The sequence below is a fragment of the Parasteatoda tepidariorum genome, chromosome 8 (genome assembly GCF_982258835.1).
Source record: "Parasteatoda tepidariorum strain Cologne lab strain chromosome 8, Ptep-v5.0, whole genome shotgun sequence".
Classification (NCBI taxonomy): Eukaryota; Metazoa; Arthropoda; class Arachnida; order Araneae; family Theridiidae; genus Parasteatoda; species Parasteatoda tepidariorum.
This window is the reverse complement of record NC_141762.1, coordinates 83036902-83052947: the sequence shown is the minus strand read 5'-3', so window position 1 is coordinate 83052947 and position 16046 is coordinate 83036902. Positions and strand designations below refer to the sequence as shown.

The window sequence follows — 16046 nt, the reverse complement described above, 5'->3', positions numbered from 1 at the left end:
ATTGGAGCATTAGAAAAAGAAAAACATTGAAGGAATACCGGTGACCCATCTGCGCCAAAGTTAATAAATTAATAAACCAGATTTTCTTCAAAAATCCGTCATTCTGCTATAAAGTCAAAAACAAAAATAATTCGGTTTGATGGAGTTCTTTTTATAAATTTTTTAAATTTAGGCAGAAAAAAAACGAGAGTAGCATACGCTGCATTAGAACTACATCTACGGAGCTTCAAGAAACTTCTTCGGATACTTTAAAGTATTTCATAAGCATGATTTTGGTAATTCTGGACACCCCCCTTGTCAAAAAAATCAGCGAAAGATTATCCCACATCCCTACGTTTAAAGGTCGGACACCCTTCCCTTTATTTTTGTATACTATTTTTAACTTTTACTTTAGTATACTGATTTAGTGTTGTAGCTATATGATTTGAAATTTAAATAAAAGATGTCACTTTGCTTGAAACAAAAATTACGTTTTAATTAATTTTATAAAATTTTGAATCACCTTGTAAAAAATGTTTCCAACTTTTTCTTTTCCTTTTTTCAATTTTATTTCAAACTTGAAATTTCCAAATTTTATTTAGTTAAGTTTTTTGCGTTTAAAAAAAATTTTTAAAAAGAGATTTTTTGGGACTGCATATTAATCATTGCTCATAGTCTTCCTCACTTTACCAGCGAAAATAAGCAACTCATAAACCCCTTCCTTTCCCTTAAGCACCTGCATAGTATTTAAATGGTCCCCTTAATGATTTTAAAGTACTTAAAAATTTTATTCCTTCAAAAATCTACTATAGTGTGAATTTTTATACATTGATTTATTATATCAACTTCCTCTCATTTAATTTAAACGTAATAGTTAATAGCATAGACTAAATTATGTTGAATGATTTTAATTTTTAATCTTTACTGATTTTTATGGCATAGGTAAATTTCATGATGAAAAATTATAATTTATTCGGTTGCATATCATAAATCGAACTAAAAGGAAATAAGAAAATAAATGAAGTAATTATACGAAACCATAATTTTACCATAATTTTCCAGAATAAAAATTACTTGCTATAGCTATATGCGAAAAATTAAGGGAAATTTGCTTAAGATTAAAAAAAAAAAGAATTGATATCCTGAAGGTGAGTTAGAAGTATCTATTTTTAAACTTAATATTTCAACATTATTGCTGTAGACAAACAGCATAGAAGGGAGTGCATAATGACTCGATTTAAATGGTAACGGAAAATGATTCTGACCATCAAAAACGAAAAAAAAAGACACGATATATGCACGGAGAAAAAAAATTATGGTAAAATTACCGAACAGTATAATAATAACATTTCTGATAAAAAAAAAGGAAAAAAAAGTTTTTGTTAATAAAATTACCATACTGAAACCATTTATTTGGTAATTTTTCCGTTCATTTGGTTACGACTTACCGGATATTCCGGTCTTCAAAATTTCCAAAAAATACAAAACTGAAAAGTAAATATAACGAAATAGATTTTTTTATGCCATTCTCTAAGTTATCATTACAAAATTAAAAAATTTAACCCATTTCACCAAGTTTTATCACAGATTATAAAACTATATTTTATTTTTATTGTTACCAAAATCATTACCAAAAGGCTTTGGAAAAAATTACCAAGCCGTTTTGTGTTCCCATAGAGCCAAAATCGCAATTAATTTTGCCATATTCTGGTAGTTTTGAGAAAACATTTTTTTTTTTCGTACAATAACAGTGTATAATTTCTTGATTAAGCTGTAGTATTAAATAAGAATCGGTCATCTTAAGTACATTTCATTTGAATCTTAACCCTTTCTACGGTACGTATACTTACCACCAATTTTAAATGTCCATTGTAAACTATTTAACCATTTGTAATTTGGCTTTTCATTTGTTAATAGCTTGAGTTCTGATGAACACTTTTGAATGAGATTACTGACCATATGCCAATTTAAAAAAAAAACATGTAACAAGCTATAAATGTTTTTTAAAATTGGCATATGGTCATACTACATACTCGTTAATACTACAGACTGCAAGAGGAATATGAATAATTCCTTTTGAAGTTTGTAGTATTAACAAAATTTGTTTTATAATTAAAAAATAAATAAAAGTCAGTATCTTGCTTACTTTCTTTATGGACCTAATGAACCGTGATAAATGACTAAATTTAAATTAATTTTACCTCACAAGCTAAATGAGTTTTTTTTCTTATATCAATTTCAATTCCGAAAATATTTTAATTTTCATTTACTGGGATTAAATGGCCCATTAAAGGGTTAAATAAAAAAAATGGTTTCAGTATTCAATCGTGTTCAATTATTGAAAAAAAATTTGGTAATTTTAAAAACCTTTAAAGTTGAATCTTCTTGTTGGTTCTCATGAATATGGTTATTTTTCCCCACAGGTTTCTTGGATTCGGCGCAAAGACCTCCATGTTCTGACTGTGGGAAGATTCACCTATACAAGTGATCAGCGTTTCCAGAGCATTCACATGGAGAACTCTGATGACTGGACTCTTCAAATCAAATATCCACAAAGTAAAGATGGAGGCGTATACGAATGTCAAGTCAGCACAGTTCCCAAAATGAGTCATTTTGTAAATCTCAATGTGATTGGTGAGTTTTTGCTTTATTTGCAATATGCATCTTTGGAGCCTTGCTGGCTCAGGGGATAGAGCATTCGCCTTCCAATGAGGTGAATGGGTTCAAAGTCAAGCGATGGCTGGTCAATACGAATTCTGCATCTGGCTTGCACCGACCACAGTGCTGACGTTAAATATCCTCAGTGGTAGGTGGATAATGGGTTAGAATCCCCTTGTGGTCAGGCTAACCGTGGGAGGCTTTCGTGGTTTTCCTCCCCATGTAAGGCAAATGCAGGTTAGTTCTATCAGCAAGTCTTCCATGAAGGCAAATTTCATCTAATACTTGATCCAGAAATTCACTTGTCTTCTGAATTTGGTTCAAAATTACAAGCCTACGGCGTTGAACATTGGTAGTTGTAAGCCCAAAATTGGGTCGGCTGTTCAACGACGGTAATAAAATAAAACAAAGTATGCATCGTCGAGCTATGGTGGCTTAGGGATAAAGCTCGCCTTCCAATGAGTTGACCCAGGTTCGAATCCCAGTGATGAGTGGTTGATACGCATTCCACACCCGGCTTGCACCAACCGCAGTGCTGATGTTAAATATCTTCAGTGGTAGACGAATCATGGGTTAGAGTCCCCTTGCTGTCAGGCTAGCCATTTGAGTCTCCATGGTCTTCTTCTCCATGTAACGGAAATGCAAGTTAGTTCTATCAAAAATGAGTCTCATGAAAGCAAATTTCTCCCAGTACTTAATCCGGCAGTTCCCTTGTGTTCTGAATTGGATCAAAAACTACGAGGCTACGGTGTTGAGCTTTGTAATTCGTAAAAAATATGCACTCGTGAAAAATGCAAAATATGTGTACACAAAAAAAGTTATTTTTGATTTTGCTTTGAGATTGACAGGTGTGAAACAATACACCTGAGGTAAAAAATGAGGTTATGTTTCGACCCAAAGATAACCTCATCAATTAAAATCAATTTGAACCTCATTTATACCTCATTTATAGCTTTGCAGTACTTTTAGTTTAAATTATTTACACCTCAAATATACTTATTTGCTTGAAGTGTTGACGGAATAACATATACAGTGCACCAAAAAAAAAGAAGAAAAAAACAGACCACCCTGAATAAGTTTTGATCTAATGATGGGATCTTCACGTTCTAGGACTCAATCTTAATAACTCGAGGGGGTGACATATTTAATGGCTCTTAGTGGCTCGAGGGGGTACAGACGATATTTTAAGTCTCGAAACCTGACACAAAAATTTACTTTCTCGGAATAAACACACCTTTTTTTCGACGGATTCAGATTTCTCACCCCCAAAATATATTGGGTGCCCCAATTTGAGAAATATGGTTCCTATAGTTTAGTCAGAAAAGTGGTCAAAAATTTGAACCCTTAATGTTAATATTATTTACGTAATATTACTATTACGCTATATTTCGAGAACTTTTTAAGTGAATTGAAAAATGTTTGCACACAATTATAAAATTCGTTTATCCAAAGACAATTCCAAGCAAAAAATAACTTTTAGTAAATATTTATTATTTTTCCTTATTTTATTTAATAATGATCGTAAAACAATTGAATAGTAAGGCATAAAATTTTATGAATGCTTTTAAATAATATAATTTTACATGGCAAATATACAAAATTTTAGAAAAATCGGGTGAAACGTTCCTGAGAAATTGAATTTCAAAAAAATCAGATATTTAAAATTCAATTTCTCATGCAATGCAAAAAATTTTATACCTTACAATTCTGCATTTTTTTGACCATTATTAAAAGAAATAATAAAAAAATAATAAATATTTACTAAAAGTTATTTTTTGCATTATATCATCTTAGGATAAACGAATTTCATACACGTGTGCAAAAATTTCCAATTCAAATAAAAAATTCTCGAAATTTAGTGAAATACGCAAAAAGAAAAATTAACATTAAAGAGTTAAAACTTTGAAATGCCCTCCTGACCTAAATATTGTGACCATATTTCTCAGATTGCGGCTAACCGCCATAATTTCGAGGTCAAAAATTCGAATCTTTCGACAAAAAAGTACGATTATTCAGAGAAGGTATGCTTTTGTGTCTGATTTCGTAGCTTAAAATATCGTCTGCACTTATTAATTAGCATATTGAAGTCACTCCTTCGAGCCATTAAGGTTGAGTCCTAGAATGTCAAGAACATTAGATCAAAAGTTATTCAAGATCGTTTTTTGTTTCGCGCACTGTACACCTCAAAATCAACCCTTCTAAGGTAATTCTACGGTAGATTACTTCAAAACGGTAGATCACGTTACTACGGTAGATTACTTTACTACGGTAGATTACTTTACTCAACTTCAAAAGGATCCCAAGTGTGAATTAAGTAACTTCGTACACCTTAATTGTAAAGCATGAGGGGTCAATTTTTTAAGGTCCTTTTTGAAGTCAACCTCGAATAAACCTAAAAAATATAATCAAACCTGTACGCATATGGTAAAAAGCCTTTGAAGTTACGGTTTTACTACGTGAATTTTAGGATTTTCCACAACCAACGCAGCTGCCTCTTTAAAACCGTAAATTTTACTGAATATTTTTCATAGTGTGACCATCTTAATTTCAAAATTTCGCGTTTTCAAAATCATACAATCAGTCTTGCGAAGAAATTAAAATATTTATCAATAATAAATAAAAAAAAACTTTTAAATATTTTGTCTATGCCTGAATACCTTAATACCAAACACGAATGCATAAAAATAATTTCCTTCATATTCTTATAAAAAATCCGGTTAATATTGATATATTCGAATATTTGTTTCCGCATATTTTATATCCCTTTACTTTTTCAACCAGAATCTAATTACGCAAAATATTTCCAAAAAGGATTTATTAAAAGTTTCGTTTACTAACATCTGTTCTTCTAAAGAATTACCTGAAAGAGTAAGACGAAATATTATTGCGCATATGAATATTTGTTGTTGCATATTTCATGCCCATTCATATTTTATTTATACCCTAAACACACTTTCAAAATATTATCATAGAAATCCTATAACTCATTCCAACAAACATTATAATGACCTTAGAATTTAACTGTAAATGTATCATTTCCGCAGAATGCTTAAGCATTCACCGTTTGTCTTAAATCTGATTGAAACAATGATTTTCTCAGCCAAAAACTGCCAATGAATTACAATTCAAATCACGCAGCAGTGAAATGTAGCTGCACAATTCTCCAAGAACGCGAACATAGGTGAAAAGTAATCTCCAATGTTAAAAAATATTCCTCGAAGTTTTCGCCAACATGGATTCGCGTGATTTGGCTCAAAGATTGGAATTACGTGACCATGAATTACACTCATTGAATTAAAAATGAAGATTGATTGGTCTAAAAGACCGCAAATGCTAAAAGGTACAGTAACGGTTCTTAGACCATTATTAATCGATATACGCCATAATGAGTCTAATGGTCTTACAGAACAGTGACCCATAAGTTACAAATGAAATTTGAGTCATAATAGAACTGATTTTCAACGAATTGCAAAATAATATTTTTTTCTTTTCTCTTTAGAGAATATATCTGTTACTCGTACTGAACCACGTACAGTGATCTTTAATACGATTAAAATAAATTTTTAATGAGGTAATGAATAATAGTTAGATTAAAGAAAATGAAATATGACGTTTGTAAATGTCAATTTTAAAATAAATCAATAGCTTGTAAAAAAGATTAGAAAAATATCCTTAATGGGATCGAGATAAATGAAGACAACGGATATAGAATGTTTTATGCCGATAAAAGCTGATCAGGATTTTAAAAAAAAGAGAAAAAAAAACTATTTTTCGTACAGAAAGGATGGGTTTTTTTACAATACGGTCCATCTTCACTGTGTAATAACTCTCGCTTAGAACCGATTTTTCACAATTTTTTTTTCCTAATGCCCACCTGTGTTAACATCCGTCAATTCAGGCATTTGCAGGGCGATTTTGTTGGCCTCTCTTCCAGGGGCACCATATTAGGTGGGCCAACGTCACTCCCACAGTGAGGACAGATAGTACAGAGAAGGAAAGAACATCTATGCCTTGCCCGGGATTCGAATCCAGACCCTTTCTGATGGAAGGACAATTCCCAGCCCCCTACACCGGCCGGTCGGCATTTTTTGGATTGTTGATTTATTAAAACTTAGTAATCCCCACAATGCAACAGATGGTGATCCAATCGCAACTTTTTGTGAAAAAAAGGTCTTAGAATTGTTATATAACCTGAAACAGGCAAAGAAAAATAATAGTTCAAAAAAAATTTAGAAAAAGGTCCGGACTCACAAATATTCTATTAAAAATAAATTAGTAATTTGTTAAATAAATAAGAAAAATGGAATTTAATTGTGGTTTATGTTAGGTGTTTATTTTAACTGCTTGGTGACAAGTATACTTTGTTTTTCTTTGTTATTTCTCAATTTTTTTTCCCTCCTTACTTTAGCAGGAAGTTTTTAATCAACTACTGTGCGATATAATTGTATTAGTTTGCACCAATAACTCGATATGAGCCGTAATCTGTATAATGTGCATTGTATGAGAGCCATAGTTGAACATAACAGTTTTAATTACCATATTAAATACCTATTTAACCATAATTTTGTTTTATAACAGGTCGATCAATAGCCGATCCAATTCTGCATTTACGACTACCAAAGTTCAATTCCTTAGCCTTGTAATTTTGAGCCTGACCCAGAAAAGAAAAAGGAACACCCGGATAACGCTACTTTACAAACTAGTCTTCGTGGAAAACTTATCGAGGAAACTAAACAGTGTTTGCATAACATGGAGAGGAAAACCAAGAAAACCTCTCATGGTTAGTCCGATGGCAAGGGGTATCTAAACCATGATCTATCAGCAATTAGGAGTATTTTAATTCAATACTTTGGTCGTTGGGTTGCCGTAACTGAACTTTCCGCATTTCAGTGCTTCACAGACCATTAGAAAAGTTTGAAACGTTTACTTTTTTATTAAAGTTTTTAAAGAAATCGCGTGATAGAGTTTAATTCGAATAGCGATTCCTTTGTGAATTTTTTTCCCATTGTCTTAATAGTTTCGTCGGTTTCTAAACGTTTGCTGTTGCTTTTATGTTTTGCACTCAGAAAATATACTTTTTATAGAACGAAATTAGTTAGATAAATCAAATGTTAGTATTAATATTGTTATTTTTATTTTACTTTATAGCCACAATTTATTTTCTCATTTTTTTTCTCTTTAATCTCCTAGAGGAGAAGTAAAATAAAATGCTTTAATACATGAAATGAATTAATTAATATTAAATTTCCTGACTCAATTAATTTACTAGCAAAGTAACCTTTATAGTTTGTGACAATTTCTGCAATATTTAAAAATTAAATTTTAATTTTGTGTATCATACGTTTAAATTTTAATGCATTTTCACACTTCTTGCTGCCAATTTTATTTTTTTCCATATTAATTTTATTTACACAATATATTCATATGTAAGTAATTTATGCTGACTATATTTAGCGCATTTTGACAAATTTAGTTTAGCGCATGAGTTTGCGAAGATTGGATTTTTCAGTTCGTCGAATAAAATTCATTTTTACCATTGTGAATTTATTTCATTCTTAAATGGGAAAACATTTTTGTTTCTATAAAAATTTAATATTCCAAATAAATCGATGCTTTGAAAAAAGTAACGAAATAGGAAGCGGAAAAAAGTATCTCTCATTGGATTTGTTTAAACGACAATAGAAAATAGAAATAGAAAATAAGCGCTAAAATTTCAAATTAAAGTAGGAAAGATAAGGCCATATGCCATTTCAAATAGAAACAATGGCATTGAAACGTATTTTGTAGATTTAATTCTATTTCCTACAGCACATGAATTTTATTATCTCGGCATTTTTAAATTGAAATTATTTTCCAAAACTCTCTATAGATGGGGCTACATATAGAACTGGAAATTGGATTGACTTATTTGTTGTCATAGCAGTAGCTTTATAAATAATTGTATAAATATGAAACAATAATTTTCTTACTAAAAATTATTGTTGGCAGGTGGCGAAAAAACTAAGGAGTTTCCTGTCTTATTATTTCCAATAAATTTTTGAGTTAAAATTTAGTGTTCAAGCCATCATTTTGATTTAGAAATGCTGCACTTATTGCGGATACAATTCCTTCATAGACAACTTTTATCTTGAATGTTTCAGAAAATATTGAGTAGAAAATAAATCAATCTCAAAAAGAGACAACTCGATGTTAAAAAAAATAAAATGATAACTTTGATAAGATCAATGAGAGAGAATTTTTGACAGAAAATATATATATATGAAACAATACAACATAAAAAACAATATTATCGTTATAAGAATTATTGTTAACAGGTGGCGAAAAAAATGAGAAGGGTATTGGGTTATCATTTCCGATTAATTTTTTAGTTAGAACTTAGAGTTTACGCCATTGTTCTAATTTTCAAAAGTTGCATTTACTTGTGGAAGCCATTGCGTTATAGACAACTTTTTTTTAAAAAAATATTTCGGATAGTAATCAATTGAAAAAAAATTCAGAGACAGAACACTGTGTTAAAAAAAATGATAAGACGATAACACTCATAAGATTAATGAGAAAGACATGAAATAATGCAACTTATAAGAAAATAACTATCATAATATAAAATAAAATTGGCAGGGGGCAAAAAAAAAATTAGGAGCGTTCTGGGTTATCATTTCCGATTAATTTTTACATTAAAACTTAGTGTTTAAGCAATTATTCTGTAATAAAATTTTCTAGAATATCGAACTTGCTAACCCTTTGTTTCGGAGAAGGTGAGCGTCAAAAGTTTTCTTAATTTCTTCCGGGTTTATTAAACTTGTAATTATTTAGACTCGGTCAACCATCCATCTGCACAACATTTTGTATTGTACGTACATGAATGTTTTTGGAGAGTAGGGTACCAGATCATGTGCTGTCCTCGTCGTTTAACAGACCAAAGGCGGATAGGCGGATAGTGCTAGGCGGATAGTTGGCCATGCGTTGTTTATTGTGTGTAATGTGAAGATAACTTAATGTCTACAATAATATGTTTTCATTTTAAATTTATATGTGTACTGTAATACAGCTACAAATTTTCGTATGTGTAAAAAAATTGTTTATTGCATAAATTACCGACTACTACAAGTATAAATAGGCTATGAATGATCTTTTAATAATTCTTCTCCATAAATGTTTACTAAAACGAAGTAAATAGTAATAGTAATTAAATAGTAATTCTTCAACAATAACGGCTTGAAAAACTAAGAAATACATCGAAAGCACAATTTTACGAACATGAAATATAATTTTAAAATAAAACATAATTTATTTTCACAAAATATAATTTTCTTTATTTTTTTATTGTATATAATGGCATGTAATGAGTTTGGATAATGTACCTTGTATGATTACCACATAATTTGCCTCGGATATTGGTATTCTTTTAAATCAATATTTAAAAAAATAATTATAATAATCTGTTAGCAGAGAGAGCCAGAATCATTACTTGAAGACAGCGCTTATTGGCTATGGAAGCAAATAAATAACTCCATATACTTTAACCAATCAAAATAAAGATTATACTGGTTAGTCATTTTTCTTCCCTTAACTCGCCTTCTATAGGGACCTAGAAAAACTGGTTGTCGCCAAAGACAAAATAATAACCAATAGGATGCTGTTTTACTGCTTTCTAAACACGCCTATTGCATACATAGTTTTCGCCTTATTCTAATTATAATTTGCTTTTGAAGCCATATACTGAATATACATAAGCTATTCTCTGTATTAAAATAGAAAGAATATTCTTATGGTGAGTAAGTTTAAATAGATCTAAGTAGTGGTCGAAATAAGTTTATAATAAGAAATAGAATTTTGCAGCATATCCATATGAAGAATTTTTTTTATTCTATATGGCAGTAGTGAATTTGTAAAAATAAATATAGAATAATTAAAAATCAACAGTTTAATCTATTCAGAATTAAATGTTTCAAAGAAATTAGATGAATAAATTTTTTCAATTTTGCTCTCCTTTAGAAAGTTGTAAAAATATGCATTTAAGGGGGGGGGGATTATTTTTAAGAAAAAATTTAATTTTAATATGGGAAAATTTTTAGATCAGTTCATTATTTTCTCAAAATTAAAGGAAAGTTTAGATAAAAAATTAATGTCAATATCAGGCCCTCTTCAGGAGGGAGCATGGGCACCCCTTGGAAATCAAAGTAATTAAAAATTATATTTTGTTATTAAATGTTATTCTTTTTTTTTTTTTTTTTTTTTTTAAATAATGGAGAAAAATGCTTATTACGAGTCATTTCTGTAATGTTTCAATTGATAAAGTGAGCAAAAAAGTTGCACTTTTAATTCTATTTGTAAATGTATTTAAAAAAAATTTATTTCGCATTTTTAATTGTATTTGTAATTGTAAAATGTATTTTACTTTTTTTGTAAATTGGAAAATATAGCTAAAAAATAAATTCTCTTTCTTTTTCTTAGTATTATTTAAGATAAAAGATTAATTTTATTTTATATTATCATAAGTATTTTGTGTTTTCAAATTTTAAGCGCATGATTATTAAAAGCGTGAATTATTGGTCAAAAATTGTTGTTGTATCAGGAAACTTCATGATGTGGTCCCAGTTACTCATAAAGCTGCTAAATAAATAATTAATTAACTTAACTAACAGTCAAATAACTTAACTAATATTGAAAACCTTTTATGAAGCAATTTTTTAAAAAATATATAAAGTTAATTACTTTCCATTATCGCTAAAGGGAAAAAAATGCAACAACTATTTATCACTCTAAAAAAAAAGACAAAATTTATTATTCTGAAATAGTAAAACTACTTTTATTCTTCATTTTATTCCATTACTTTTCAAATAACAAAAGTAAAAATGCAACTATCCTTAAAATTTAATACAAGTTTATCTTCCATTTTGGATTGATTTACATCACCCCTCCTTTTTTTACATTTACTTATCTTTCCTCTTTTTTACACATTTATCAGCTTTTTTGATCAAATATTTTACAAACATTTTGAATAAACTAATATTTATGATACTTTAAATGTGAAATTCTGTCACTGTAAAAATTAAGGTTAGTATTCTGTTGATTTTACCTCCTCCCTTTAACAATATATCTGCCTCATAAAATGGTGGTTTTCTACATGTTTATTGATATTTATCACCCACTAAAACAGGCAGCTAAAAAATTCACATTTCATTTTTTTTTCAGTGCCAATTATTTATTTTCCTACGCTTCTTGAGTTATACCAGATTTAAACAGGCTCTTTAAAGAATAAATTGTCCAATTTAGTTGTAGCGTTAAATATTTTTTCTGCGTTATTTAGGTATTTTTTCCTTACAAAATTACTTAAAGAGAGGTTATTAAATACATTCTTGAGACAAGTTTTTTTTCCAGCACTTTATTATTCGGTTGATTTTTTTTTCACAAATTTTTCCGCTTTATATTCATTTTAAGCAGGATTTATTTACCAAATGAAAATCAAACTTGTATAATGAATGTATTTACAAGTTATTCTTTAAAATATCATCCCTGCATATCTTCAGAGTCTTGTCAAAAAAAAATGAAAATTATGTCAACATTAGGAGTTGCAAGTAATTATTCAAGCGAGGAAAAATAAAACAGACCATCAAAGTCTATTGAATCACTAATGAGGAAAGAGAGGGAATAAACAAAAAAACTAATTTTACTGCCTGCTGAAACATAAAGGTATTTTTGATAACCACCTTTCAACTTCTCTCTATATCCACGAGCAGTCAAACAGATTTTGGTATTTTTGGTCCTGCTTTTGTCAGTTGTGATTTTTTAAATTTGAAAAGTCTTTTTGTTTTTGCCTCGCTTGAATTATAATTTTCGTTCTCACTTGAAACCGCTAAGTAGGCTTGTCCACAACAACTCTGCACGTACTAAATTAAATTTTTATAATTTACCTTCCACATCCTCTCTCACTCCCTCCATGTCTGACTTTTTTCATTAACGACGCAATACCGACAAAACAGACCCAATCATCTTCCGGTGATACCAGCTGGTAAAATGCATCGCAGAAGCTTGCACACTTTCCCTTTCATCAATACGATGTCGGACTTGTTTCACCGATATGATCTATTAAACGACATGCTGGGCTAACATCGACGTATCCGATCAAATCACACCAATAATGTTTTTCGGTGCCTATAAAAATAAATGTGCTGTCTTTCATTTTTTTCTTTTTGAATCTGTACCCAAGTATCTAACGCTAGAAAGGTGGTTGGGATCCCCCCTTGCTTTGCATTGCTCTGTCAGTCAAACTATAATTTACTGAAAGTACTAATTATTTCCGATTTTTCCTAATTCGATCCATGTGTAAGCCATGTAGGAATGTATATGTTACCGTTAAAGTATATAATGCGGTTATTTCATAGAGTACCTAGTTATTCCATGAAATAACTGATGTGTCCGTTAAAGTGTGTAATATGTTATTAATTTAACACTTTAACTAGTTATTCTATGAAATAACTAGGTATTCTATAAATTAACTAATGACGGATAATTAAAGTGTAAAATAAACAATTTATCTAAAATGAAATAACAAGGTATTCTATAAATAAACTATTGATAGACAATTAAAATGAAAAGGAAGCAATTTATCAGATCGTTAGCAGATCGTCATTCTATGAAATAACTAGTTAAACCATGAAACACAAGAGAGTTTTACACTTTAACGGACTGCAGATCGTTATTCCATGAAATAACTAGTTAAACCATGAAATACAAGAGAGTTTTACAATTTAACGGACACGATCTATGAACGATTCATGGAATAACTAGGTATTCTATAAAATATCGGATTTCATACTTTAACGGTAACATATATATAGAATCTTTACACATAACATGTATGTTAGTATGACAGAAGGGGAAAGATGGGGACTTGTTTTCAAAGGCTCCGTCGTAATATGAAATGATGCTTTTTTGCGAATAATATGCTATTTTTGTAACTACAGTGAGTTTGCAACGATTACTCACTACTGATACGTCAAGTTTATATTTCAACCAATGAGCCTTGAAAATAATTGCTAAAAATTAAGTTTGGTTTTAGGTTATATATGAATTATGTATTTAAGAAATTAAGAAATTTACGTATATTTTTATAGTTTTATAAATACATTAAAGTTTTAATAGGCACTGAATTTATGTATTAAGAATTTTATGTATTTAAGAAAAATTTATTTTCTTAATTAGCATTATTTTTCATTATAATTATCAATATTATTCTTCCCCTTACAATATGAGCTCAAAATTTTAGCATTTTCATTTGAGTATTTCAATCATGTTTTGTTACATTTTCAAAATGCAACTTTAATGTGAATATTTCTAGGCTGAAAGCTATAGGTTTGAAAAATAAATTTTTTTTATGAAAATGTCCATGCAAGTATTTCGACTAAAAGTTCTATGTAAACTCGATATTTAAAAGAGTCCTATAGCTTCACAAAGCAAAATAGGATTTTTTATACATTTACCTTGTTTTACCGAAATACATCCGATATATGTACGAATAAGAATAAATAAAATCCTATAAGAGATATCATCTTCCACACGAGAAAAATATTTCTTCTTTTACATTTATCATAACTCGCTTTTGCAACATAAAACATGACACACAGAATAATAACTAAAATAAAATGATACCATGATGTCCATTCATCATAGTTTCTGTCAATGGTAATATGTATATGTTGGATTCGGTGTTCGAAGAAATACAAACAATTTCAGAAATAACCCTTGCATATATTTGGGTATTGGTTACACAAAAGTAGGATCTAGTGTTCTTTCCAAAAATATTGGCGAAATGATTAGAGTTGCAAGTTGTTATATTCATTATAATTTGTTGTTGATACTTGTAAGCAAATGAGTTTTAATATTTCTTATTGTGTTTTGGTTTACTGTGAAATAAATAATAACTAAAATAAAATTATACTATGACGTCCATTCGTCATAGTTTCTGTCATTAGTAATATGTATTTATTGGATTCGGTGTTCGAAGAAATATAAACAATCCAGAAGTCACCATTGGGTATTGGTTTCATCGAAGAATCTTGTGTTCTTTCTGAAAAGGTTGGCAAAACGATTGGAGTTGCTGGTTGTGAGGAAATAGATATTCATTATAATTTGTTGTTGATACCTGTAAACGCACCTACATGATAGTGTTCTTTCTAAAAATGTTGGCAAAATAATTAGCGTTGCAAGTTGTTAACTACATTATAATTTGTTGTTGATATTTGTAAACGCTGCCTACAAATGAGTTTAATTTCTTTTTATTGCGTAACAGTTTATTTTCTATTAATAACCAAAATAAAATGATAGTATGATGCCCTTTCATTGTAGTTTCTGTCACTAGTAATATGTACATGTTTGATTCGGTGTTCAGATGAATACAAACAATTTGAAAAATAATCATTGCATATATTTTGATATTGGTTACACCGAAGCAGGATCTAGTGTTTTTTCTAAATAGGTTTGCAAAATGATTGGAGTTGCAGGTTATAGAAATTCATTACAATTTGTTATTGATACTAGTAAGCCCTTCCTACTCATTAGCTAAACTTTTTCACATTATTTAATAGTTTTATTTATTGTAGTGAATTTTAAAGTTCAAAGAAGGAAATGTTACGAATCCTTGGAGGAAAATCTTGTATTCTTTCGTTAATATTGGCAAAATTAGAATTAGAAGCATGCGAAAAGCATAAATTTATTACTGAAAGGTGTTGATAGTATGCGAATGCGCATCTTGCTAATAAATTCACGTTGTTTTTCATATTAGAGAGATTTTAATGAGGGTTGAGACGCCAAGAACCAAGAATTTTCTCTTGTATTTTACTAAACCATAGTATAAAAAAGTTACCACTAATTTTGGTGTGAGTTTATACTAAAAATTCTGCAGTGTATTATATTAGTGCTGCTTTTATGTTTTTCTATTTCATTGTTTAACTTATTAGGATGAATTATGAGTTCAAATATAAAAATGATTCACAATTTACGTCAGCATAATGTATTTAAGAATCTTGCCTTTCTTGGACCCAATATTTATTCACGCATTTGAGAAGTTAACCACAGTTTTAAGAATCCAAGGAACAGATTTCTTTTTTATTTATTTAGAATTATTAGATAATTTATTTATTATTAGATTTTTTAGAATCATTTTAAAATCCATAATATTCCAATTGATCACTATTATTTAAAAATATATAATATTCTTAATAAACATGTCATTTTCAGTTACCAGAAATGAAAATAATGCAAAATAAGACTGTACTAGTATAAAAAATTTTTATTCTATTTGTTTAGACAGACTATATTTATATTTATTACTTTTGAAATTACAATGAAAATAGAATATTTCGGAAATAATAAATCTATATATAGATTACTTCTAAAATATTAAATTC

General features: G+C 29.3%; 1 protein-coding gene across 3 annotated transcripts in view; it reads left to right on the top strand.

Moving 5' to 3' along the window:
- Positions 1–16046, top strand: part of LOC107436606 (lachesin) — a 369382-nt gene that overhangs the window by 299403 nt on the left and 53933 nt on the right. For all 3 annotated transcript variants that reach the window (XM_043048546.3, XM_043048543.3, XM_071181171.2), the window contains exon 3: positions 2403–2613. In XM_043048546.3, the coding sequence (XP_042904480.1) occupies positions 2403–2613 (211 nt within the window). The remainder of the gene's footprint in view (positions 1–2402; positions 2614–16046) is intronic.